The sequence below is a fragment of the Myotis myotis genome, unplaced genomic scaffold, assembly GCF_014108235.1.
Source record: "Myotis myotis isolate mMyoMyo1 unplaced genomic scaffold, mMyoMyo1.p scaffold_m19_p_17, whole genome shotgun sequence".
Classification (NCBI taxonomy): Eukaryota; Metazoa; Chordata; class Mammalia; order Chiroptera; family Vespertilionidae; genus Myotis; species Myotis myotis.
In genome coordinates this window covers 1,291,588-1,317,278 of record NW_023416321.1, presented here as the reverse complement: position 1 = coordinate 1,317,278, position 25,691 = coordinate 1,291,588, and the positions used below count along the sequence as shown (strand labels likewise).

At 63.4% G+C, this 25,691-nt stretch overlaps 2 protein-coding genes across 2 annotated transcripts in view; both read right to left on the bottom strand.

Annotated features, from left to right (window-relative positions):
* TIMP2 (TIMP metallopeptidase inhibitor 2) overlaps positions 1–19,262 on the bottom strand; it is a 33,010-nt gene extending 13,748 nt beyond the window's left edge. Inside the window, exon 1 of the mRNA XM_036339327.1 lies at positions 18,833–19,262. Coding sequence (XP_036195220.1) covers positions 18,833–18,962 — 130 coding nt within the window. The 5' untranslated portion in view covers positions 18,963–19,262. The remainder of the gene's footprint in view (positions 1–18,832) is intronic.
* CEP295NL (CEP295 N-terminal like) lies at positions 1,884–12,143 on the bottom strand. The gene is given in 5 exon segments (XM_036339328.1): positions 1,884–4,828; positions 10,849–10,910; positions 11,775–11,793; positions 11,796–11,930; positions 11,932–12,143. Coding segments are annotated over 5 exon segments (2,232 nt in total). The 5' UTR covers positions 11,992–12,143; the 3' UTR covers positions 1,884–2,872.
* Positions 19,263–25,691: the final 6,429 nt, after the last annotated feature.

Sequence of the window (25,691 nt, the reverse complement as noted above, 5' to 3'; positions counted from 1 at the left end):
AGGGGCGCTCTCACCTACAATGCAGGGACCACAAATACGACCTTTGAAATTGGAAACAAAAATAACCCACTCCCAGGCAGGCTCGTCCAGTCACCAGCCTGCGGCTTCCCGGCCGCGTCAGGAGACCTCGCGACTCAATGTTTGGGTCCCTGTGGCCTCGGCTTTAAACCCGGTGACCCAACAGCACCCTGAGCCCGAGGCCATCCCCCGGGCAGACAGGAGCCGCAGGTGGGGATCCCACAGCACCCTGGGTCTGAGGGGATACCCCGGGGCAGACAGGAGCCGCAGGTGGGGATCCCACAGCACCCTGGGCCTGAGGGGATACCCCGGGGCAGACAGGAGCCACAGGTGGGGATCCCACAGCACCCTGGGCCTGAGGGGATACCCCGGGCAGACAGGAGCCGCAGGTGGGGATCCCACAGCACCCTGGGCCTGAGGGGATACCCCGGGGCAGACAGGAGCCGCAGGTGGTCTTGTAACACAGGAGGCTGAGCATCAGCCCAGAGCCAGCACCCTGCCCCACAGGCCACCCCCTAGCAGCCCTCCTGGCCACAGGCTGGGCCACGCTGCAGCCTGCCCCACGCCATTCCGGGAGCCCACACTTTCTCCACGACAAGTGCAAAGGCCTCGGATGGACAGTGGCGTCCGCAGGCTGGAACGTGAGCTGGTGGGAGGAGCCTCACTCGAGCTACTGGTGCACAAGGGGGCAAGTCCGGGGGCTCGGGCTCCTCGGGGACACCCCCTGGTCAGTCACCGGACCTGCCGGGGCCTCCCACCACGGCCACCGGTCACCGCACGTGTCCTCGCCACCTTGTCCCCTCCACTGGGACCCCAGGGCTGGGACCCCAGCATGTGCACTCACTGTGCGTCCCAGAGACGGGGCAGTGCCCGCCCCTCCGTTTAATAAGGAAAAACAGGGTAAGATCCAGGCAGCATTTTCCAGGGGAAATAGAAAAAAAAAAAAAAAAGGTGAAAATGGAAGAAAAGGAACACCGGGACCTTTCCCGCCCCTCTGACCCAGCGACCTCTGACCCAGCGTGGCGTTCAGACCTCCCCAAAGCGCTTCCGGACCCCCAGCCCCGTACCCACGTGCATTAGGGGTGCAGCTCTCCTTGGGGGAAGGACATACACAGAGGAGACGCTGAGACTGGGAAGCAGGCTCAGGGCGTCACGTGGTGACAGGAGGCTGCAGCCAGTGGGGGGGACACCCACGTGTGACCTGGATGACATGACTGCCCCGAGTCCCAGGCACACGACATCACATCCTTTTTATGAAGTTCAAACACAAGTAAAACTCCACCGCTCCACGCTCCGTGTGTGCGCGTCCACGCCCACATGGTGGGGTGAGGGCAGCCCCGCCGGGGGCACAGGCCTGCACCCAGGGGGCAGCAGCCGGAAGAGGAAGTCACAGGCAGAAGCCACTTTGCAGCCAACAGCCCAAGTCTCGTGCAAGGGAGCGTGCACAGGGGTGTGCCCGGGCGTGTGCCCGGGAGCGTGCACAGGGGTGTGCCCGGGAGCGTGCACAGGGGTGTGCCCGGGAGTGTGCCCGGGAGTGTGCACAGGGGTGTGCACGGTTTTGTCTGCAGAGTCTACAGGAGAGGAGGAGGCCGCTCTAGACCCACGATGGGAGCGTGTCCTGGGTGAGGATGCACAATCCAGGGGGTGTGTCTGAGGGCCTCGGAAGGGGGGTGGGGGGCGGGCACCATCTCCTGATAGGCTAGTCCAGGGTCAGGTGACTATGGCTCCGGCCAAATCCAGCCCCACCTATTTTTGTAAACAAGGTCTCACTGGAACTCTGCCAGGCCCACTCACTGGTCTATGCCGAGACTACGTGGGGGCTACGTGGGGGCTACGCGGGGGGGGGGGGCGCTGTCCTCGCAGGGCTGTGGAGCCAGAGCGCCTAAACTAGCTTCTATCGCTCTTCGCAGAAAATGTTTGCCCCTCTGTCCCGGTCCCTGAGGATGCAACTGGCAGACGAAACCCGACCCAGTGTGGGGTTTCCACGCGGCTGAGTGGGGGGGGGGGGGGGGGGGACTGACAGACACCCAGGTTCCCACCAGAGGCAGCCCAGAGGGTCACCCACTAGGCTTAGTGGCTGGGCGCCACTTCCCTCTGTCTCTCTCCTCCTCTTCCTCTCCTTCCTCCTTTGGTCTCTCCCCCTGCTCTTCCCTTTCTCACTCCCTTCCTGTCTTCCTCCAACTTAATATTCGCTACAGGAATGTCACTACGAGCCCTAGCAGGGGTGGCCCAGTGGATAGAGCATCAGCCCCTGGAATGAAGGGTCCTGGGGTCCATTCCGGTCAAGAGCCCACCCCTCAGTTGCAGGCTCCAGCCCCAGCCCTGGCCGGGCGCGTGCGGGAGGCAACCAATCGATGTGTCTCTCTCAGACCGATGTTTCCCTCTCCCCCCTCCCTTCCACTCTCTCTAAAAATCAATAAAAAAATGCCCCCGGGTGAGGAGTCACAACAAAAAAGAACGTTACTGAGTGACATCCTGGCGGATGATGCGGGTCCCGTTGGTGTGAAGGACTGAGGGAGGTTCAGGTGACATCTCCGTGCAGGCGATGCCTTTCTGCCGCTGCCTGCCTGACCGTGGGGGCCCCGCGAGTCCAGCGTTTATGGGTCTGAAGACCTCTGAGCGCTGACTTGACCTGAACCCCTCCTCTGAGCTGGTGGCTCGGGGACACGCCTCTGCGCGCTGGGCCGAACCGGACCCGGACCCGCCCCCACCGGGCCCTGCTTCCTCGCTGAGGGGCCCTCCCGGGTGGGACTGGGGCTGAGTGACGGGCCGGCGACGCAGACACAGGTCCGTCTCACCCCTCGGTCCGTCCGGGCCCACACCCGGAGGTCAGTGCTGTATTGACCGGGTGGTGCTAACACTGAAACTCCTGCAGGCGCCTCCTGGCTTGCTCGAGGAACTGCTTGTGCGACTTGCTTTGCTCCAAAATTTGCTCTTCAAGGTCACGGATCATCTGACTGTGCGTGGTGTCATTGTCGTCCTCCTCCTCGCTGCTGGCGGCCGGCGGGGATGCGGCCGGCGGGGCGGGGGTGCTGCGCTCACACTTCCCGGCCTCCTCCAGGTCCGGAGAGCGGGGCCCCGGGACGTGAGCCGGGACGTGAGCCGGGGCGTGAGCCGGGACGTGAGCCGGGGCGTGAGCCGGGACGTGAGCCGGGGCGTGAGCCGGGGCGTGAGCCGGGGCGTGAGCCGGGACGTGAGCCGGGACGTGAGCCGGGACGTGAGCCGGGGCGTGAGCTGGGTGAGCGCTCATCTGTGGCCCTGTCTCCGGCTCCGTCTCCGTCTCCGTCATCTCCTCTCCTGGCTCCATCGGGGGCCGGCCCAGGGCTTCCCAGCTCAGCTGCGGGAGTTCGAGCACCTCCACCAGCTGTGGTCGCCATCTCTGCTCCCGGCTCTGCTTGGGCCAGGCCGGCTCCGAGCGGGCTCTGCCCACCTGTGCCGGCGGGCGAAGCTGCGACAGGAGCATGTCGGGGCGGGGCGGCTCCTGCCTGGGCCTGAGGCCGCACCAGAGCGGGCTCTCCTCCTCGGGGTGCGATGCCAGGTACCCCTCGTCCGACAGCAGGGGCTCGACCAGCCTCCGGTACTGCCGGTCCTTGAGCTGGCACAGGAGCTCCTTCAGGTTGGTGCTGGGCACCGCGGGGCGGGCGTCCGCCTGGGCTGGACCCGGGGCCAGCTCCATGAGCAGGTCGCCCGCCCGCCTCTCCCAGCAGGGCTCCCCCTGGCACCCGCACGGCTCAGGGAAGCCCAGCTCCTCGCTGGGGCACATGTCCGCCCCCGGCCTGGCCTCCAGGTACGTCTTCAGCTTCCGGTTGGTACTGAACAGCTCTCTGAACACGGACTCCAGCTCCCTCTTCCACTTGCTCCCCTCCCGGCGTTGGGGTGGGGACACCGGGGGCGAGGCTCCCCTTCCGCAGGGCACATCGACCGGCCACGGCAGTTCCGGATTGTCCTCCTGGCCCAGACCGTCGTTCATTGGGCCCGGAGCCAGGCGAGCCATCCTCGCCGGCGACCTCCTCCTGCCCGGGGCGCCGTCCCTCTCCTGGTCGCCCAGGAGCACGACCCCGCCCGCAGAAGCCCAGAGCGTCCCCATGTCCAGGTCTCCTCGCACCCGAGGGTTGGGACGGCGGCCACCGCCCGTCTTCCTCGAAGACCTCCGCTTCCCCTTACTCTTCTCGGGGGGACCCGGGGCAGGACGGGGCAGGCCCCCGGCCTTGCCGGCCCCCTTCTTCTCCGCGCCCACCACGGTCCTCTGGGACTTCAGCGGATAGGGCCGCAGTCGGACCAGGTCTTCCTGCCAGCGCTTCTCTCCTCTGACGGCCGCTCTCTGCTTCTCCCGGGCCCTCGGCCGCCCGGTGGCTCCCCGCCGGGCCGGGCCCTGCAGGTCAGGCTGAGGCTCTACAGACCACCCGCCTCCCGCACCCAGCAGATGGGCGACGTGCAGCCGGTCCAGGTCGCGGGCGCGCGGGTGGGGGGCCTCTGGCCAGCCCGACCTCAGCTCCTCGGCCCAGTGCTGAGGCTGCGGGCTCCTCCACGGCCCCGGGTCCAGCCTCCTCTGCACGGCCAGGTGGCCTTTCTCTGGGACCTGCAGCAACTTGTGTTTCTGCTTCGGAAGCAAGGCCTGGTCGCCGGGATGGGGACTCTGGTAAGCGGCTCTCTCTGCCCCCTGCTTCGCGTGGGAGATCTTGGAGGCCATGGTGTCGGAGAGATGCTGGTGGGAGCGGGTGGCCGAGGAGCCACAGATGCCACGGCTGTTCCACGTCAGGCCCGCGAGGGCAGGAGGGTGCTCGCCACTGCCCGGAGAGCGAGCACGGCCCTGGGGACAAGGCACACGGGCTCGGAATGAGGGGACAGGCTCTGACAAGTCCCTGCCACTCTCTCCCTCCACACACCTGCCCCCCCGCCTGCTCTCGGTCTCCCCCTTGCTGTCCTGCGCACCTGAAGGGCACTTCTCCACGGGGAACACGGGCAGGGTCTGGAGACATTTTTGGCGCAGCGGAGGCAGCTGCTGGGCAGCTCATGGGAGAGGCCGGGGATGCTGCTGAGCCTCCCGCAGGCCCAGGGCGGCCCCAGGCACTGGGCTCACGACCAAGAGTGATCCCAGGGTCCACAGCGCCAAGGGCGAGGGCCCTGTCCCACACTGACCTGTGAGGACTCCGGGGGCATGGGGGGTGGGGTGGGCGGTGCAAAGGGCGGGCCCTCGGGAGGGAGAGCTACTCATAAATGGAAGGAGGGCCCTGCCCGCGCGGCTCAGTGGTTGAGCGTTGACCTATGAACCAGGAGGTCGTGGTTCAGTTCCTGGTCAGGGGCGCATGTCCGGGTTGTGGGCTCCATCTCCAACTGGGGTCATGCAGGAGGCAGCTGATCCATGACGCTCTCTCATCATTGATGTTTCTCTCTCTCTCTCTCCTTTCCTCTCTGAAATCAATAAAGATTCTTTAAAACAAATAAATAAAGGAGAATGGAGTGGAGGAGGAGGAGCCTGCTACTCAGGGTGTATGTGTGTGCAGGGAGTTGGAGAGACCTGTGCAGGTGTGGGGGGGGGAGGCGTGTGCGGGGGGAGAGGCATGTGTGTGCACGTGTGCGTGCAGGTGAGTCTGTGTGTGTGCACATTTGGTACTAGAATCCGATGCAAACCAATCAGAGAGGAGACTAGACCGGAGTTACTTCTGTTGTCATGACTCCCAACTCTTTCCTTGTGGAATTCTCGAGGACCACCCTCGGGCAGCAAGAAGGGACATGGGCTCAGGCCCGCCCGAGGGAGGGGGTGCGTTCACCCGAGAGCATGGCATCACGTGTGTCGGCCCCTGCCGCTGAGGTCAGCCAGCCTGCGGGCTAAGGAGGGGCTCCCTGGACGGCTGCCGACTGCAGGGGGCGCCCCTCAGCTGCCCTGCCGGCCCTCACTTGGTCTGTGTGGAGCGGGCTGAGCCGTGGAGCAGAACCCGGGAGGCCCACAGGGGCCCCAGGGACCCTGGCTCAACCACGGAGCTGCCGTGGTGACTGTGCAGCTGCTCCCGGCACTCTTTTATGGTAACCTCTGAGGTGAGGCGCTGCTATCACCCTGGGTTCACAGGTGGGGAAACTGAGGCAGGGAGCGATGAAGAACCTGGACCTGGATCACACAGCTGGCAGGTGGCACCGACAGGCCCTCTGCCGCTTGGGTCAGTCCGTGACTGTCACCCGCCTCGGCTGGTCTCCTGCCGCCAGCTTTCGGGCAATCTGACCGTTTGGAATGGTGGGTCGTGTCTGACTCTACCAGGCTTCCTGCCACCATGACGAGAGCGGGGAGGGACAGGAAGCGGGCTCACCAAACACAGCGACTCAGATTTCGACAAAGGTGCCAAGGCAACTGAATGGGGGGCCGCAGGGGATCATCGTTCCCCCCCAAAATGCTGCTGGGACCGCTGGCCATCCGCGTGTGAAAACGATGATTCCAGACGCTTACGTCACCAGGGGCAGAATCACACCCCTTCCACAACAGTAACCCCAAAGTGGATCAGAGACCTTCCACGAGGTCTAAAACCGCAGACGCTCAGCAGGGAACAGCAGTGCCCCTTCACGGCCCCTCAGGCCCAGACTTCTCAGGCACAGCACCGACGGCGCCAGGGACACGGGAAACCGACCAACTGGGCACCCACTGATGTTACAAACCCTCGCGTTTCAAAAGACACCCCTGACCAGCGAAAAGACGAGGCACAGACTGGAAGGAAACAGCACAAATCACACGCCCAACAGAAGACCTGCGTCCGGGAGACACACACCACTACCCTCCATCAGAACACCGGCAGCCCATTCGGAACCAGCCAGACATCGAAACAGACCTTCGGCAGAGAAGACATGTGCGCGGCTGACAAGCCAGGCAAGAATGTTCAAGGTCAACAGGCACGAGGGAAGGACTACCGGGAGCTACAATGAGAGGTGACCGCAGGCACTGGTACGGCTTCTATGAAAACCACAGCTGAGCCCGGCCAGCGTGGCTCAGTGGTTGAGCGTCCACCTACGAACCAGAAGGTCACAGTTCGATTCCCAGTCAAGGGCACGTGCCTGAGTTTTGGGCTCGATCCCCTGTAGGGGCCGTGCAGGAGGCAGCCGATCAGTGATTCTCTCTCATCATTGATGCTTCTACCTCTCTCTCCCTCTCCCTTCCTCTCTGAAATCAATAAAAATATATTATTTAAAAAAACACACACAAAATAAACAGCCCCTAAGTGCTGGTGAGGATGAAGGTTGCCAGAAGCCGGTCCATCCTTGCTGCTTGACACAGTCGCTGCAGGGAAGAAACATCTGCACAGCATATGTTCCAAGGGACCTGGCGTATATGGCATACTGTTCTTAATATGTTTGCTCCCCTTCTTAGCACTATGTGTTCTGACCGGGGCCACCTCCCTGAGAAAGGTTGTTTCCCCAGGTGGGGATGTTTCCCTGGAGTTAGGGATTAACGGGACTAAGGGAGGGAATAAATCAGTAAAACCCCCTAGTGTTACAGAAATGCCGTGTACTACTTATGAGGAACTTAGACTAAGACTGTTGGCAATAAATTTGGGACTTGCTAGGCCCACACCCCCAGGGGTCTCTACCCACCAGAGAAAGTGCCAAAGCCTATTATACCCCTAAAAACTCGCCGATGCAGGGCAGTCCCAAGGAAGACCACCAGCAAGGCTAAAAGATCATAACTTTTACTTGGGCCATAGAATAGGAAAATCTCCCTCAGTTACTTCCTTATAGCTTAACGGTAGAGCAGTAGATTAATGACTTTGGAATAGAGATAACAAACTAGCCCTTATAACGGAACACAGAGACTAACCTTTAGAATAGAATGTAGAAACATAGATGATAGATAAGATTAAAATCAACAGAGCTAGAGATAAGATTTTTAGCAAAGGTCAGATAAGAAACTATAAACATAAAACAAGGAACTATAGAAGGTCAAAGGAGGACCCCAAACATACCATGATGTAACTGTAGAGGCATGCTTATAGAAGCGAGTAGTATAAATACAGCTGTAACAGGACAATAAAAAAGAACCTCCCTATGCTGATCATCTGAACGCTGTCTCCGTGTCCTTCATTCTTCGCCGACGCCGTCCACACCTTTGGGAACCCCTGGACCGCTGGGGCTGGACCCCGGCAGAAGGTCAGAGCTGGGAGCCAGGATTTGTCCTCCCGACCTCGGACCTCTCGTGACTGACAGGAGCTATGAGAGGGGCCCTGGTGCATGTACCTGTGTGCGTGCAACAGACCACCCTCCCCTTCGAGTGTTTTGCCTGCACCTGGAAGGCAAGATCCAGCAGTGTTTCCCGAACCTCCCGGAGAGCCGGCTCTGGCTCTGGCACCCGTTGTCCTGGGTGAAGCCGCTGGTCCCAGGACCACACTTAGAGCGAAGCCGTGGACATGGTCTCTACTCTGCACCCGTGTCTGGATCTGTGCCTCACCGGCTCCTTTCCCAGCCGCTGAGCCCCTCCAAGAACCTCTCAATCGGGCCCCCCCACACACCCACGCCTGACCCCGCCACAGCAACGGCCCCCGTTCAGCTACGTGACGTCAGCACCGACACCATCAAGTCTCCAACAGCATCTGCAGGCCACCTGCACCAGTATCACCTGAGCGGCTAGTTGAAATGCAGATCCCAGGGCCCACCCCAGGCCAACCCTATCCCAGCCTCCGCGGGAGGCGCCCGGGAACGCGCTCAGTTAACCATCTCCCACGCGTGGGCCATCCCTGCCTGCGGGCTTGGGGACGTCCAGCAGGTCACGGTTCCACACCCCTTCCCAGCGGGCGGGCTGCCAGGCGCCTTGCCGGTCACATGCCCACAGTCAGGAACTACGTCCATCTGTACGGAGCAGAACTGCACTCACCAGTTCCTCTTCCTCAAACGGACACCCCCTCCCATCCCCACATGCCCAGCCCAGGTCCTGCTCCTCCTTCCACCGCATCCCCCGGCCTCACCAGCAACAGGGAAGCTGCTCTGGCCGGCGGCCCACACGCTCAGCGCCGGGGTGACACGGGTCGGCGTCTTTTTCCTTTGAAACACATAAAAATAGCTCGAAAAAGGCTCCCAGCAGCCCGGGTGGCCAGAGAGAGCACACTTGGTATAATTAAAGCTGCTTTCCCAGCAAGCTTCGTCCCTCTGCCTCTGGGAGCACAGAGGACACAGCGGATGGGAACTTTGGGGAACTCTGGGCTATCTTTAGGATTGTAACGTGGGGAACAGCTAAAGGCTTCTACGATGTATTGGTGGGGGAGGCAGGTCCATATGGAATAGTCTCTCTCAGCCACGTGACCCCGGGATATAATTTGGGTTTTTTAAGTCGACTTTTGCCAGCTTCCTGTGTCCTCCCTGGGGTGGCTTTCCGTCGGCCTGACGGCTCCCACCCGCCCTGACCGGCACCCACACGAAGCACCTTGTTAAAACCATGAGTGAGGGCCCGGCCGGTGTGGCTCCGTGGTTGAGCGTCAACCCATGAACCAGGAGGTCATGGTTCAATTCCTGGTCTGGGCACATGCCGGGGTGGGCGGGCTCCATGCCCAGTCGAGGGCGTGCAGGAGGCAGCCGATCAGTGATTCTCTCACCACTGATGTTTCTCTCCTTCCCTCCCTTCCTCTCTCTGAAATTAATTTCTTTTTCAAAGCTTTAAAAACAACAACTGTAAGAGTGGATCGTCTGGGGCACTGATGGCTCTTCCAGCCCAGTCCGTGAGCGTGGAACCGGATCTCATCAGTCCCGGAGGCGGCGCCCACAGCACACATTTCCCGGGGGCTGGGAACCAGCCCACGCGGTGCTGGGAAGCGAGCCTCCGGCTCAGGTTTCTAACAGGCCGCACACCTGCCGGGTCGCACGAGACAAAGGCAATGGGACACACCTACACTCACAGGGGGACCCAGAGCCAACGGGCCTTGCCGGTGCAAAGGGGGTGGAGGCCTGCGGAAGCAAGGAGGCCCGAGGGCTGGAACTGCTGAGCCGGGAGTCGGCGGTGACCACCAAGAGGCAGTGTGGTCTCTACCCGCGCTGACAGAGATGCCTAGAACAGGTCGGTAACGGCCTAGTGCAGCCCAGTCTGCACTGTTCAGACTTCACCGGATGGTCCAGGCCCCACGGGGAGAGGGGCCCGTGGAGGAGGTGTGCCAACACCCGAGGATCCCCCCGCCCCCGCATCCCACCCCCCAGGAGAGAGCACGGCCCGGGAAGCCCTTAGCACAATGCCTGGCCCACCAGGCGGCTCAGTCAATGTCAAGCACCGCCGAGACGGGAAGGAAAAGGCCAGACCCGCCCGCCAGGGGCTGTCAGCCGGCGTGCACCTAGCGAACTTTAAACAGGCAAGAGGTGCCGGTAGCTGGCACCACCCAACCATACAACGTCACGGGGGGAAGTTTCAAGATCAGAATATACCTCCTGGGATGCTTAGGAATTGACCTGATTAGAAATATACACGAGAACTTCGACGTTACTACACGAGGAAAACAACCCGATTACGGAGAGCTGTGTCTTCCCAGACAGGAGTCAGAAAAGGCAGAGGTGAGGCCGGGAGGAGGGGCTGCAGCCTCGGTGTCCAGGGTGAGAATGAAAAAGCAAACAAAAAAGCTGTCATAGGAAGATAAGCCCTAAGGAACCAAGAATGTTTTAGGAGGGGCTTGCGGGTGATAGAAAAGTCTAGAATGGCATACCGGGATGGTGAAGAGTATCAACTAACTGTGTGACCCAGGGTAAGTTTCTTAACTCTGGGTGCCTCAGTTTGCTCATCTGTAAATTGGGAATAATAGTAGCAACATCCGTCTATACAGATGCCAGCACTCGTACCCACATGCCTGGCGAGCTATCTGAGGAGGCGGGGGTACTTACTGTGCGTGCCTCCAGATGACTGAGTGAGACCACCGAGAGCACATCAGCGAGGCAGGAACTGGCTGGATGGAAAGAAGCGCTTTCTCTGGGGCTGTGCTGAAATCATTGGGCTGCGATGGTAGGTAGTGAGACACCCATCACTGGAGGCATCCAAGCCAAGCCCAGATAAAACAAACACCAGAAACATTTAAAACCTTTTCTCGGAATTCTAGCCTCTAAAAAGATGCTCTGTGACACCCAGCGTGCTGCCCAGAGCCTCCGCTTTTGGCCACTTTCCGGCTCTCAGCTAAGTTCTGGGGTGGCGGGCGGTCCCTCAAGCTGGCTGGGTGCTGACGGGCTGTAGGAGAGTCACCTGGGCGGGGGTGGGCACGCCAGAACAGGGTCACCTCGCCAGGCCCTCAGCAGGGTCCCCACCGCATCCCCGGTGGGGCTTGGGCTAACCGTCTCCTGACCACAGACAGGGCTCTGGGACAGTCCTCGGGGGCCGAGGTGGCCGGGCAGCCAGCCTCGGGGGACGAGCCCGGGTCACCTCGGCCCCTTATCCCCGGACCAGCTTCACAGACACACACACGAGGCACAGGGTCCCCACACTCCGGGAGACACGGGGCTACCAGGCGGGCCGCTGACGGCCGAGCCAACTGGCGGCTTCCTACCTGTCTCCTTCTGTCAATCATCAGTGTCCCTCGGACCTTACAGACCCCAGGCCTCCCGCCTGGGTCATGGGTCCCCACTAGCGACAGCTGCCGTGCCTCAGCCTTCACTCTTCCACTCAGCCACACGCATCCCCAACCCCGCCCCTCCATCCTTCCCGAGCGAGGTGCGTGCGGAGAGCCCCCGGGTGCAGGGACTTGCAAGTCCGCCGCCTCTGAACAGGAGGCCCGGAGGCCCTGACCGGCCACATCCCAGGGGCCTGTCAGGAGCCTCACCGAACAGCTGGGCACAGAGAGAACCCGTCCCCGCAGCAGCTCAGGGCTGGACACCACGGGAACCTCACCCTGGGCTGTTCTGCCTGGGGTCCCGGGCCACGGACCCAGGCTGGCTGGAATGGCAGCTCCCACCTCCTCTGGCAGCCCTCGTCTGCCCAGCTGGTGAACTGGGGCGGGCCGCTGCCATAGCAACGGCAGAGCTGCTGTGCTGTGACATCAGAGCAGTGAAGTCAGGGACAGGGACGAGCCAGCCAGAGGGCCAGCCCTCAGGACACCTGTGGCGGGTCCACCGTCCTAAGGATTTGGCTCAAACAGCTGAGCAGCGGGACGGCCAACGCCGGGCACCATCGAGGCCCCGGGCACGAGGGCCTGGCAGCCAGACAGCCCGCCCGCCCTCCCCGGAGACGGCGCTCCTCTGAGCTGTCGCATTTCAAGGTCACAGCTCGCCACTCCTTTTCCCGCAGAGGGAGCATCTGTTCCCACTCGGGTCAGGGACAGGTGAGCCAGCGGGGGGCGGAGGACAGGGGAAGCCTGGCCCAGGCCCTGTGGTGCGCCCCGCCCCCCACAAAAGAAGGACCACACCTGACCTTGTGTCTCGGGCAAGGGGCACCGTCCATCAAGCTAACTGTTAAGAAACGTAACTGGGGAGCAGCCTGTGGCCCCCAAGAAGGCAGAGCAAACCCATCTCAAGGCCTGTTTCCTGAGGAGTCCACGCAGGAACTGGGCTGTGGTGTGGGCATGGAGGGCGTGGCGTCTCCGGGGAGCTGACCCTGGGACAGAGCCTTCGTCTGGGGCCAGAAGGGGCCGTGGCCAGTCACGTGGCCCCTGACCCCTCATAGAGCAGAAGGCATTCCCCTCAACCTGTCCACCCCACCAGTGTCTGGGTCCCTCTTCTTGGCCTGAGAGACACCAAGTGTGTGCCTGCTCCTTGCCCGGAGAATGCCCGGTCCCTCTGCCTCCAGCACGGTCTGGTGTGGCCACCCTCCAGCAAGGGACACGTTCTGGGGAAGGACACTGTGGCAGTCACAACCTATAGCCCCCTGGGCCCCGGCGGCCTCTGGGCCCTCCCTCCTCTCCAGGTGACTCCTGGCGGATGGCAGTGTCCGGCCACTTCCGCCTTCTGCCCTCAGTTAATTCTCAGCGGGGAGAGGGCTTCTCCCGGGGCCTCCGACGGGCTCAGCCGAGTCTGGGAAGGTGGCCGGGCCTGGCGAGGCTGCCAGGAGAGCTCAGCCACGGTGCCCTCAGGCTCTGGAGCCCAGAAAATGTGGGCAGAGTTGCTGCACCTTTGGGGTCCCTGCGGAGAAGGGATCATTTCCCCCCGGGGCTCCCTGCTCTGGAAAGCAGGGAGCAGGTAAGCAGGGGCGAGGCGAGCTGCCCAGGAAGCTGATGCTTGGGGGGTCGTCCTTGGGACTCAGCCCAGGGCAAGTTTTCCTAAAGGACCAGAGAGCAATGATTCGTCTCTGGGGCTCGGGGGCTCTGAGGCTCAGGAGGCCCTGGGGGTCCGTGCTGTGTCTGAACTCTGCAGCGGGAGCTGAGCGGCAGCTGTGACTGCGCCACGAGTGAGCTCGCCTCCCAGCAGGAGCTTGTTTACAACTGGCGCGATTGGCGGTCTGCCAAGCCCCGAGGGCCGGCCAAGGTCAGGAGGCCGCGGGCCATCACGTGCCTGTGCTGGTGAGGAACTGGGAAGGACAGCGCCGCCGAGGCCCAGGCAGAAACCCACCTCCTGAGCCTCGTCTCCGACATGCCCCGAGGCCCGTCCTCCGCGTGTTGCAGTATCAGCAGCCGTGCCGGCTGCGCCGCTGGGACCGCACCCAGAACCACGGAACTGGACACGGAAACGGGGGCCCGCACGGCGGGTGCGACCCCCCAACGGAGCTGGTTAAAGCCTGGCCGGTCTCTCACCCCGAACAAAGCCCCCACCGCTCTCCTTCCCACCCGAGGCCTTAACTCGCTCACAGCTCAAGCGCATCTCAGAGGGTTCGGCAAGCGCAGAGCAGCAGCAGGAAACCACCGCCGCCGGCTCCCCGCCGCCTGGACCGTCGAGGGACACGCTCCCCACCCCCCTGTCCACACTGAAATGCGCGCACGAAGCAGCCCAGGGAATCGTCACCAGACAAACCAGGAAAGGGTCATCTCTGAGGGGGTGGGGGAGGGCTGCTGGGCCCAGGAGACAGGTGCGGGGAGTGGCAGCGCGCTGTCCTGGCCTGGCTGCGCTGCTAACTTCCGCCGACAGCGTGCACTCAGTCCGGGGGGAGAGACACGACGTCAAACGCGGGAAACCTCAGCCTGAGCCGATACCTCGGACATGTTCCTCGGTCACAAGCACAGGCCTACCACGCTGGCGAGACGACGGCTTGTGTTCTGCTGTCAGGCTAGAGCCCCACTTACTTAGCTCATCGCCAAGGGACGGGACACCTCACACACCAGGCCAGCGCGCAGGAACTTCCCTGCCCCAGACTCTGCACCCTTCACCCACCCGCTCCCCAGGCCCCCGCCCACCCCTAGCCCCAGCCACAACGTGGACCAGGCTCCTCTCTCTGTTAACCCCCTCTCCCTTTAAAACAGTCCTCTTACTCTATCTGCTCACAGCGTGACCCCGAGCAAGTTACTCACTACCTGGGCCTCAGTCTGATCGTCTGTAAAATGGGGGTAAGAACGGAGAATTAACCGAGTTAACGCCAGGAATGTGCGGGATGCGGTTCTAAGCACTTGGCACTGAACCATGACAGCTGTGGTCGCTGTCCTTACTGCCAGCGTCGTTTTCCCTTCACAGAACATCACATCTCCTCTCTTCACCGCCCCCCCGCCCCCTGCCCCCCTTCACCCCAGCTGCTTCTCGGCCTCCCTCTTGGAGGCACCAGGACTCGGCTTGTGGCTCTCCCAGCTCCCCTACTGTGTGCTAACCATGCCGGCCCCCAGGGCTGGGTGATGAGCACATGCCCACCCACAGCCCCTCGGTACAGATCAGTGGGTCTGCCTCACGACTGGGGTGGCTGTGGGCCCCTCCCCCGTAAGCCTGGGCGTCGCCGACACCCGTTCTCCATGTGCTCAAACCTCACCCAAAATCCGCACCAGTGTTATCTGCCTGACAAAGCCAGCCGGACGGCGGAGCAGAGACAGGTGACCGAGCCCCCCTGCAGCTCACGGATCCCTGGCCAGGACTGGACGCCAATTCCAGGGGGCAGAGCGGGTCCCAGGCAGGGCTCCGTGTCCTCAGATCACAGATAGGGAGGGAGCTGTGGTGCCAGGAGAACTCCCCTACAGCCTGCCACCCCGCTGTACCCCCCTCCCCGCCCCCCGCAGCTCTTCCCTCTCCTGGTCTCCCAACCCCAGGAGCTGCCAGCAGCTCACTCCCTGTCCCTCCCCAGAGAACACATCATCATAGGCACACAGGCACGCTGTCCAAAACCAGCCTAGGGGCTCCTGTCCCCCTGCCCGGCCCCTCCCACCCTCTCCCCACCTCCCATCCAAACCCTGTGCCTGCAGATCCTGGGAATGCGTGTCACCGTGGCTCACAGTGACTCTGTTCAGCATTTTCCGAAGCACACGGAATCTGACGCACTTTGTACGGGGCCCTGGCGGGGGGGAGGGGCCTGTGGGGCTCCTGCCCACCCTGACCCACACGGTTTTAAACCCACGTCCTCACTGGCATGGGTGTCTGGCGCTCCCCTCCTGAGGGCAGGGACAGTGCCTGCTGCTTCCACACATCCCCCGCCCGACATCAAACCCAGGATGCAGAAAACCCAGCTCGATTCTGCACTTTGCAGGAGTCGCCACCTCACGTGGCCCCGTGCCCTCAAGGCCTGTCTCAACTCAAAGGAATCCCATCTGCCTCGCTCTTCCCGACGTGTGTCATGTAGGGGGAACCACAGAGCCACCTGTGAGTGCGTGTGGGGTGGCCACTGGCCCCATCCGTGCATGCATGAGGCTGGCTGGCTCAGGAGGCCAGCGTGTGGCCTTGGGCATCGCTACTCAGGCCGGAAGGGAGACTTTATTCTTTGGATCCAGAGACTGGCCCGGGCACCAGGGCGCCCAGCCCCTCACTGCGGGCCGCCTGCACCGTGGTCCCGGGGTTTGCCGTGGAGGGTGAGGGACTCCATTAGAGGGAGGGAAGCGGGCCAGCCACACATCCTCGCAGGGAGCAGGGGCTCCTGGGAGCCCCGAGCACCTCTCACCACCTCCTTCACCCTGTCTCTCACAACCTCATAATGAGCTCTTTGCAGATCAGAGACCCCATCCTGCCAGCGGCCAGAACTGGGGAGATCTTCCGGGGAGCCTCCGGCTGACAAGCCTGTGACTTAAGCCATGGCCTCTTGCGGATACCAAGCCATGCAACCAAGCTGCATCCGCCTACTATGTGAGGCCAGCACCTGCACTCAGGCCCGCCTTCGGCACCCCCAGGCGCACAGGCCACGCCCTCTCCCAGACCCCAGGCCGCAGCTCTGGTGGCACAGTATCTCCTGTGCCGCTTTTAAAACTACAAAAGCTGAGGTCTGGGGACCCAGGCCTGAGTGACCTTTATTTATTTTTAATGTTTTATTGATTTCAGAGAGGAAGAGAGGAACATCCATCATGAGAGAGAATCATGGACCGGCTGCCTCCTGCACGCCCTGCACTGGGGATCAAGCCCACAACCCGGGCCTGTGCCCTGACTGAGAATCGAACGGTGGCCTCCTGGTTCATAGGTCGAGCGAGAGTGACCCCAGGCAGTTCTGCTCCCCACCAGAGTGGGGGATCGGAGGACGTGGAGAACCTGTGCCCCTTCAAGGAGAAGTGACGTGGAAAGGCCACTGGCTGCCTTCCCCGAGAGGCTACCACGGGCCGCCCAGGACCCGCGTGGGGATGCCCCGGCTCTGTACCCCGAGCCGCCTGAGCACAGAAGGGCCGAGTGTGGGACACGCAGGGCAGCCAGGCTCAGATTGCACCCTGCACAGCTCATGTCCGATCAGACCTGGGACGGAGGCCTTATTTGGAAACAGGGTCTTTGCAGATGTGATCAAGTTAAGATGAGGTCATGCTGGATGTGGGTGGGCCCTTAAAGGAAGGGGGAAATGTGGACACACACACCCCGGGAGGCCCGTGGAGACGAAGCAGGGAGGGCAGTGATGCGCCTACAGGCCCAGGCTCGCCAGGAGGCGGCGCCCCCGGGAGCGGAGAAGGCCTGTAACCAGTCCTCCCTTGGAGCCTCCGAAGGAGCCAGCCCTGCCCATCCTTGTTCCAGACCTAAACTTCGAGAATCCGTTCCTGCTGGTTTCAGCGTGTCGTCCCCCACCCCGCTCCCACCCCAGGAACCTAACACACGGGGCTCCGCCGTTCAACTCCGGCATCTGCAGGCCCCAGGCCTGGGTGCTGGGATGGGGTTAAGAGTTTTAGCTGCAGGAGGATTCTGATGCGATGATTTAGACGCTAAGGCCAGGAGGTCCGGCGAAGGAGAGTCATACACAAAGCAAGGAGGAGGGCCGCACATCCTGTAGCTCCCAGACCCGGCCTCTGGCTGCCCTGGGTCCACACCCCAAGCAGAAACAGCCCCAGCCCCACTGGGCAAGCGCCAGGGGCTGGTCACGCTGAGTGGTCCCACTCCGCTGCCCTGAGCCGAGCCCAGGAGCCCAGGAGCCATGATGCCTCCCAGCCTCAGCCTGTCTGCCCCATACCCTCAGCTCAGAAACTTGGCTTCTCTCCTAGCCAAGGGGCCTGGATCCCTAGGGGACACCCCCTGGGAAAGCTGATCCTGGCTCCCCCTCGAATCACGCTGAGCTCCAAACAGACCTACTTCTCCCAAATCGGACTTTTTGAGCAAACCACTCCTCAAACACACACCCCACGCCCAGGTGGCCTGAGCCATGGGAGGCCCACAGGTGGGAGCGCCTGAAGACCTCCCGGGCTAGGCAGCAGAGGCAGCTTAAAGAGCCAACTGGGAAGCCACGGGGAGCCGCAGGGAGCCATGGCGGTGTGGGGAGTCCAGGGGGGCACGGCTGACAACAGGAGAAACCCAGAAAAGCCAGCGTGGGGTCTGAGCAGCTGAGGGCAGCCCAGCGCCGCCACCTCCGGCCTGGAGAGGAGGAGCGGGACCTACACCTGTTGAGAAGCCGGAGGGAGCCGCGCGGCCACCTGTGGTGCAGGGTCCGCCTGACCCGACCCCAGGACAGCCTGGCTGACCTCCACCTGGGCTGTGAGGCCTGCAGACCCGGATGGAAGCCTCAGGGTCCCTCGGGGTCCCCGCTGGCTCCCCGCCATGCCACCACCCCTCTCTGGCCAGAACAAATGACTGGGCTCCTCCTCCCTCGCTAGTGCCCACCTCTGAAGGGCAAGGAGTCCTGAGGGTATAACCCCTCCCCCCCAGCTGCCCTGCCTCTCAAGCCACCAAGTCTGTAGCTTTTGTGGATGTCCGATAAAGTGGTCCCCCGCGGCCAGCCACTTAAGGACCCTCCTTCCTGTCCAGCCCTGGGTGCAATGCCGCCTGGCAGGGCCGTCCTGAGCAGCCCCCCTGAGCCTGCCCAGGGGAGGGACGCATCCATCTGCCCCCGCCCCCCCACACACATAATCCAGCGACCCCCAAATGGGGCCGGTGGAAGAGGCCTAGACAGAGAGCCATTCCCCACCCGGCCCCAAGCCCCGAGGAGCCCAGCTGCCATCTCAGATGTGCAAGTTTCTTCGCGGATCCCCAGCCCTCCAGCCACCAGGCCAGGGCTCCCCTCCACTCGCACACGCTGTGTCTCGCACACGCTGTGTCTCGCACACGCTGTGTCCCCCACTCTCCCCGCCCCCGCGCTGGCATCCCGGGCCGCTCCGCCTGCCAAAACCCAACCCGGGCCCTGGCTCCCCGTTCCGGGGCTGGAGCTGCAGCGGAATTTCGGTGGAATTTTGAGGTTGGGAAGCATTGGGCGGAGGGAGAGGGAGGGCGTGGAGGCCGGGGAAGAAAGTGCGATTCTGGCGTCAACTTGCAGGATTGGAGCGGGCGCTCAGGGCCGGGCGGCGGGCGGCGGGGTGGCCGCGAGCCCACGGGGGGTCCCGCGCGCCCCGCGGGGGGCCCACGGGGCCGGGGCGGTCGCCGTCCTTACCTACATCTGCATTGCAAAACGCCTGTTGCGGGTGCACCGGGGAGCAGCTGCAGGCGTCGGCCCGGCGGAGCAGCGTCCCCACCAGCAGGAGGCCGAGCGCGAGCGGCAGGCTGCGGGCCGCGGCGCCCATGGCGGCCGGGGGCGCGGGCCGGGGGCGCGGGCGAGGGGCTCGGCCGCTGCCGCCGGGGTTCGGGGCGCTCCCTCCTGGGCGGGCTGGGGCGCGCGGTCTCGCTGCGCTCCTGGGCGCGCCCTGCACACCCGGCCCGCACTCGCCCGCACAAACTTTCTCGGGTCTGTGTCACGGGGGAGGCGTGGGGACGGCGGGGGCGCGGCTGGCGAGCGAAGAAGAAAGGATGGGGGGCGGCGAGGCGAGCGGCGCAGCCCGAGTTCCGGCTCCTCGTCTGCCTCCGGGGCCGTGTGCGCTGCGGGCTCGGCCGGGCCGGCTTTATAGCGCTCCGCGCGCGCCGCCGCCCAATGGGGTTCGAGGAGCCCCGAGGCCCCGCCCCCGCCTCCGCGCCTCGCGGCCCTCCCCCAGCCCCGCTTTTGTTGTGCCCAGCGCGGGGGCTCGCCGCTGCGCACCTGGCTCCCCCCGACACCCCGCCCCGCCCCGGGCCGCGCCCCGCAGCCTCCCCCATCGCCAGAGGTTGGGGCGGGGGGTGATGCGTGCGAACAGCGCCCAGTGGGCCCTGACTCAGCACATGGGGCCGGCAGCCCACTCCGCCGGGCATCAGGGGGCCCCCCCACCCCTTCCCCTTCCACTCCAGCTCCGTACGGAGGTGCATGCGCCCTGCCACCCCGGGGCCCTCGGGTTCTAGCCAGGGATTGAGCAGAAAGGGTGTGTGCGCAGGGCAGAGGTCATTTCCTGCGGCCCCGCCCCATGCGGGGATGGGGGGGGGGGCTGAAACTTCTTGGGGACCCCTTTCTCAAATGGAGGCCTTGGAATTGTGAGCGCGCTTCGCCAGTGGAGTTGGAAAGGCTGGGGGAGTGGTTACTATGAACAAAACAGGATTTTATATAAACTGGCCATATTTTTGACCAGCCAACAAGAACCAGGGGGTGGGCCCCGGCGCGCAGGAGGCAGTGGGATTGGACAGGGCATTGCTGGGCTGCGCTCACCCTTCCCTCCCTGATCCCACAAATGTGGGAGCTGAAGCACTTTTCCCAAAACAGTTCAGGGTTCCAGAAAGGGCGGGGATCCTGGGGTGTGGATGTGAAGGATGATGAAGTGTGACCCCGCGACCCTGTCTGCCTGTCCCTGAGCCCCTGGGCGGGCCGGGCAGCTGCACCGGGACCTCACGCTTGCTGGGGGTGGGGGGGTGGGGGGGGGACAGGGCGAGGGGTGTGTGTGTGTGAGGAAAAGGCGCAGCTAGAGGAGCCCGCCCGCTGACTGCGCGGTGCAGGCTGGAGGGAGAAACTGGGCAGCACTGGGTGGAAGGCCCTTCCTTCGTTTCTGGTCGCAGACAACTGGGAGGAGGGAGAGCTGGGCAGAGCAATAGTGTTAGCGGCCTGACGGGCCCAGAGTCACTTTTCCGGCTTTTGTTCATATAAAATAGTGTCACCTGCTCGCTGCTCGGGCGCCAAGAGGGCGCAACACGGCAGGAGGAATCCAGGAAGGGCTGCAGCTCTGGCCAGGGCCCCGCTGAGGGAGGGAGGACCTGGTCAGGCCGCCTCCCATCCAGGCAAGAGTGGGAAGGAGGCTGGGGACTGGGAGCTGGGAGCTGGGAGCTGGTCGTCACCATGTCTCCTACCCGGCCTCCTCTACCTTAATATTGCCGTGGCCAGCAGGAGAGCCGTGCCAGACCCACCCGCGCATCCTGACCATGCCGTCTGGACCTGTGGCTTCCCGCGGGTTAGACAGGAGGGGGCAGTGCCTGTCAGGCCTGCTGGGGGAGGTGGGGGAGCTTCTAGGACCCTCAGACCACACTCCCGGGGTCACCACTTCCTACCAGGAGCACCCACCTTGCCCCGCCCCCTCTCCCCCAAGAGACTTTCCCAGCAGAGCCCAGCAGGCTGCCGCGTCCCACCCTGTCTGCCGTTCTGGACTGGGCTTGGCAGAGTCAACACTGCCCAGGGCCAGGAGGAAGCGGCACGCCCTCCCGCCCTCCTCAGGTAAACAGAGTCAGGATGGCTCAGGGCCTGGGCAGTAAGCCCGTCGGCCAGGCTGTGCCAGGAGCTGGGGAAGGGGGTGCCCTGGGAGCGCCTCTTCCCGGGGACTCACTCTCCCCGTGTCTGGAGAAGCTCCTGAGCCTGGAGTGTCCTCTCCCTAGAGACAGAGGGGCGCCAAGGTCCCCCCACTCCTTCGGGCAGGTTCCCAAGAACTGGGTGCTCTATGGTGCACGGGCATGAAAACTGGCCCCACGGCCCAGCTGGTGTGGCTCAGTGGTTGAGCCTCAGGGACCTATGAACCAGGAGGTCACAGTTTGATTCCCGGTCAAGGCACAGGCCTGGGTTGCAGGCTGGATCCCCAGTGTGGGGAGTGCAGGAGGCAGCCGATCCATGATTCTCTCTCCATCTCTCTCTCCCTCTCCCTTCCTCTCTGAAATCAATAAAAATATTAAAAAAAAAAAAAACTGGCCCCATGTACCCAGGAAGCTGGACCCAAGAAAGCGGGCACGTGTTGGGAGGTGTGAGTGCGGCCGCTAGAGGGTGGCTGGGGGCAGCGGCGTCCAGGTGCCTGGCTGACCCCAGGCGTCTGTGGTCTGTGACACGTGGTCCTCAGAGAGGAACTGGCGGCGGCTTCGGGCGGACATGGGCCCCGCAACCCTGGGCCTCAGCCTCACGTCCACACAGGCCGGCGGCGCCACCCAGCAGCCACCTGTCTCAGCACCCCCAGCAGGCTGCTTCCACAGGACACCCTGAAGGCGGCAGGAGGAAGTGGGGAATGCCCGAGCCACCTGTAGCACCAAGACGGGCCACGCCCCTGCACGGCCCGCGGAGCCGCTTCGTGCCCAGCGGTGACACGCTGAAGCGCATTTCGATTTTCGTCTCATTTCATTAATTTTGTGATGAATCCTCTCCAGCCAGGCCTGGCTTCTCAGCCCCGGCCACACTGCTAACCACCCCTCCCCCCCAGCGCATTCTCTGGTGGGGGACATCCTGGGCCTGGCGGGGTGTTGAGCAACATCCCTGGCCTCCCCCCTCCAGATGCCGATAGCACCCGCCCCGGCGTCTGTCCAGATGTTGCTCAATGTCTCCGGGGAGGGGGTAGGTGGAGGGGGAGGCAAAGCCGTTCTGGTTGACAAGCCCCGAGCGATAAAGATCTGGGGTGGTGAGAAAAGCAAAATGCAGGGACATAAACAAGGCTCGCAGCTGACCAGTGTGTGTCCCGCCACACCTGGGCACGCTCCTCCGCCCCCCCCCCACGCTCCCCACCCCCCCTTCCCGCACCCCCTCCTCCCTGGCTCTGGGGGAGAGAAGGCAGGCAAGGAATGCTAAAGAGATTGTTTTCGTTTAAAGTGTCCCTGAGTAAACAGCATGCATCTGATTTCATTTATGGGGAAATTAAACGTATGCATGGGTCATACGTTTGGCTCAGTGGATAGAGCGGCGGCCTGCGGACTGAAGGGGCCCAGGTTTGATTCCGGTCAAGGGCACAGGCCCGGGGTTGCAGGCCCAGTCCCCGGTAGGGGGCGTTCAGGAGGCAGCCGATCGAGGATTCTCTCTCATCGTTGATGTTTCTCTCTCTCTCTCTCTCTCTCTCTTGGAGGGAGGTGAGAACCCAGGCCTCCTCCATCCCTGAGCAGCCCGAGCTGGAGTTCTGCGGACCAGGGCTGGCTGGGGCAGGGGGCACCTGGGGAGCCGCTGCCCAGCTCACAGGGGTTACTGAGGCTGAGCGTTTGTGGTTTCAGTTTCCTCTCCCTTACTCTCCAAAATCAATAAAGAACATATTTATTTTTTTACATTTTTTAAAAATATATTTTTATTGATTTCAGAGAGGAGGGAGAGGAAGAGAGAGATAGAAACATCAGTGATGAGAGGGAATCATGGGTCAGCTGCCTCCTGCACGCCCTACACTGGGGATCGAGCCTGCAACCCCGCACGTGCCCTTGGCTGGAATCGAACCTGGGACCCTTCAGTCCTCAGGCCGAGGCTCTATCCACTGAGCCAAACCAGCTAGGGCAAAAAAAACATATTTAAAATAAAAAAATAAGAGCTCTCTAAAAGGCATTCATCAAAGAGTCAGAGGAGTGGCTCCAGGTGGTGGGAAGGGAGGTGAGGGACGGAGGTCAGAGGTCGCGTCCTGCTCCTTAGACAGGAGTAACACAGACAGCACTTCCCGCCAGCGCTGCCCACGCCGGCCTGGGCACGGCCTGGGCACGGGCTTTCCCAGGAGCCCCACCTGCGTGCTCTGGGCTCAGCCTCCGGGCTGTGTTTCAGGCTGTCCCCAGGGCATCGCTCAGGACGTGGGGCTTGGCCTGTCTCCTTCCTCGGCCTGAGCACCTGTCATCTCCCTGCCCCTCCCGCCTGGCAGGTTCTCCCTGGGCAAAGGCGGCCTTGAGCCAGGGCCCCCACTGGCAAGCCTGTCTGGAGGGTCACCCCTCTCCCCGAGATGCGGAGCAGGTCCCGGCGCCACCCCAACACCACCGTGCTGTCCTGGCCCAGACTAGAGCGAATCCACGAGAAGGGGGACTCGGGCCGTCCTGGGGGTCAACAGGGAGCCCAGGAAGTCCTTGGCCTGAAGAGATGGCCACACCTGAGCCGACAGCCTGGCTGAGAGCAGCGAACACCTCCTCCAGGCAGGCGGCTGTGAGCGGGGAAGCCTGCGCTCCCCTCCCCGTGACACGGAGGGCCCATCCTGCACGCTGGCCACCTGCCTTCCGTGAGTGCGGGAGGGCCCGGGGGGGGGGGAGGGGGGCGGGCACACACCTGAGCTCTGCCCTCCTCTCCCCCTCCCTCGCCCACCTGCCTGTCCCGACATCGCCAGGCTCTCCCTGGATCCTCCCCGAGACTCATTCCTGTGGAAACAAAGGACTCGGAGAGGCAGGGCTCGGAGGCAGCTGTGCGTGCTTTCGTGCCCAGCTATTTCCTCTTGGCGCCGGGCACGTGGTCATGTGCTTTCTCCCCGGGCGGGTCAGGGAGCGGGCCCGGGGAGCGAGGTGGGAACCCAGGCCTCCTCCATCCCGAGCAGCCTGAGCTGGCGTTCTGGGGACCAGGGATCAGGGCTGGCTGGGGCAGGGGGCAGGCACCTGGGGAGCCGCTGCCCAGCTCACAGGGTGATTGAGCTGCGTGTCTGTGGTTTCGGTTTCCTGTCCCTGGGAGCCGAGAGGCAGGAGGCCCGCTCCCGCCTGCCCACCACCCTCCTCTTCCTTTGGTGCTGGAGTGACGGGCCCATGGCCATGATGTCATCGCCTAATCCAAACAGAAGGGGCTGGTGTGGCGGGTCCCATGCTGAGCGCAGCAGTAAACTTCACTGCAAGGCTGTGATTAGGGCTGTGCCGAGAACTGCCTCTCTCCTACCCCCGCCCCAGTCCTCGTTTTCTTGCTCTGTTTCGACCTGGTCTCCTTGCCCCCCACCCCTGGTTCTCTCTCCCCTGGGTGCTCGGTGAGGTCCGCCCTCAGTCAGGAGCCCCAGTCCAGGTTCCTGCCCGCTCAGATGCCAACCGGCCTCGCCCCCAGCCCAGCGCTGTGGCCAGCGTGGGCGCATACGGCACAGGTCCCAGCCCCTCCACGGCCCCGTGCAGTGCGGGGAGCGGGCCTGGGGACGGGAGCCTAAAGGCCCGCATTCCTCCTTGAGCTGAGATGCCAGGCGACAGAAAGAGCAAGTCTGGGGGGGGGGGGGGTTTCTGGTCCCAACAAAGAGACCAGCAGGCAGGCGAGCCGTGAGAAAGGCAAGGACGGGCCAGCTGCAGGGAAAGTGAGTCATCGGGCCCTGACCGCCGTTTCCAGCTGGTTCTGGAGTTTGGGGTCTGGCTCATGGACGCTCTGGCACTGCAGCCTCTCCTCCGCCGGAGACAGCCGCCCAGCCCTCAGGCAAGAGGGGCGACTGCAGTGCCAGGGCCAGCTCTCTGGCCCCCGCGATTCGCAGCCTGCCCAGCCTCTGGGCGGAGAAGGGTGTTGTGAGCAGTCAGTCCTGCCCCATTTTGCTGCCTGTCTCCTCTCCTTTGGGGTCCCTGGTCCCACCCTGACGCTCCTTGGCCCCGGGAGCAAGGCCGGCCGGCCGCTGTCTCTGCTTTCCCCTCACAGGTGTCCCCCGGGTGCCTGCAGGGCGGGCACGGGTCTGGGCGGCCCGGTCTCCAGCTGCGAGCCACGCTGGGCTTCCTACAGTCATTCAGGGGCTGTGGGCCCCCCCAGGGCTCCCCATGGGGTCCGACTGGGGGAATCTAGGGGGTTCCACATGAGTCTTCGAGTATGGCAGGCATTCCCTGCCCCCCTGACCCGGCAGCACACAGATCTCTTTCCAGCCCTCCTCCCCCACGGAGCTTGGCTGTGGTTGAAATCCTTCCTCACTTGCCCAGGCTTCCAGCCGAAGGTGGGTCATGGGCGGTTTCTGGCCCAGGACATGCCCAGCCGGGCTGTGTGGAGAGCAGGTCGCCAGAGGGGAGAGATGGGAACCCCCTCAGTAGCCCCCGCCTGGACTTCCTCTCTCAGGGGTTACTATTTTCCTGCCCATCTTCCCCATGACTCTGCTTCCTAAGGTTACAGCTCATTCACTCACTCATTCATTCATTCATCCATTCATTCATTCAACAGGTAGGTATTGGGCAGGTGCCTGGGGGTGCGGGTGCTGGGGATGTGGACGGCCCTTCCTCCCACGGCACCGGCCCCTTTAGTGGAAACCAGAGTCCATTGCAATGCGGTGCTGGCGGGGCCTGTGCTGGGCGCCCGGGGGGCGGCCTGGGGTACAGGAGGCCTGGAGGCA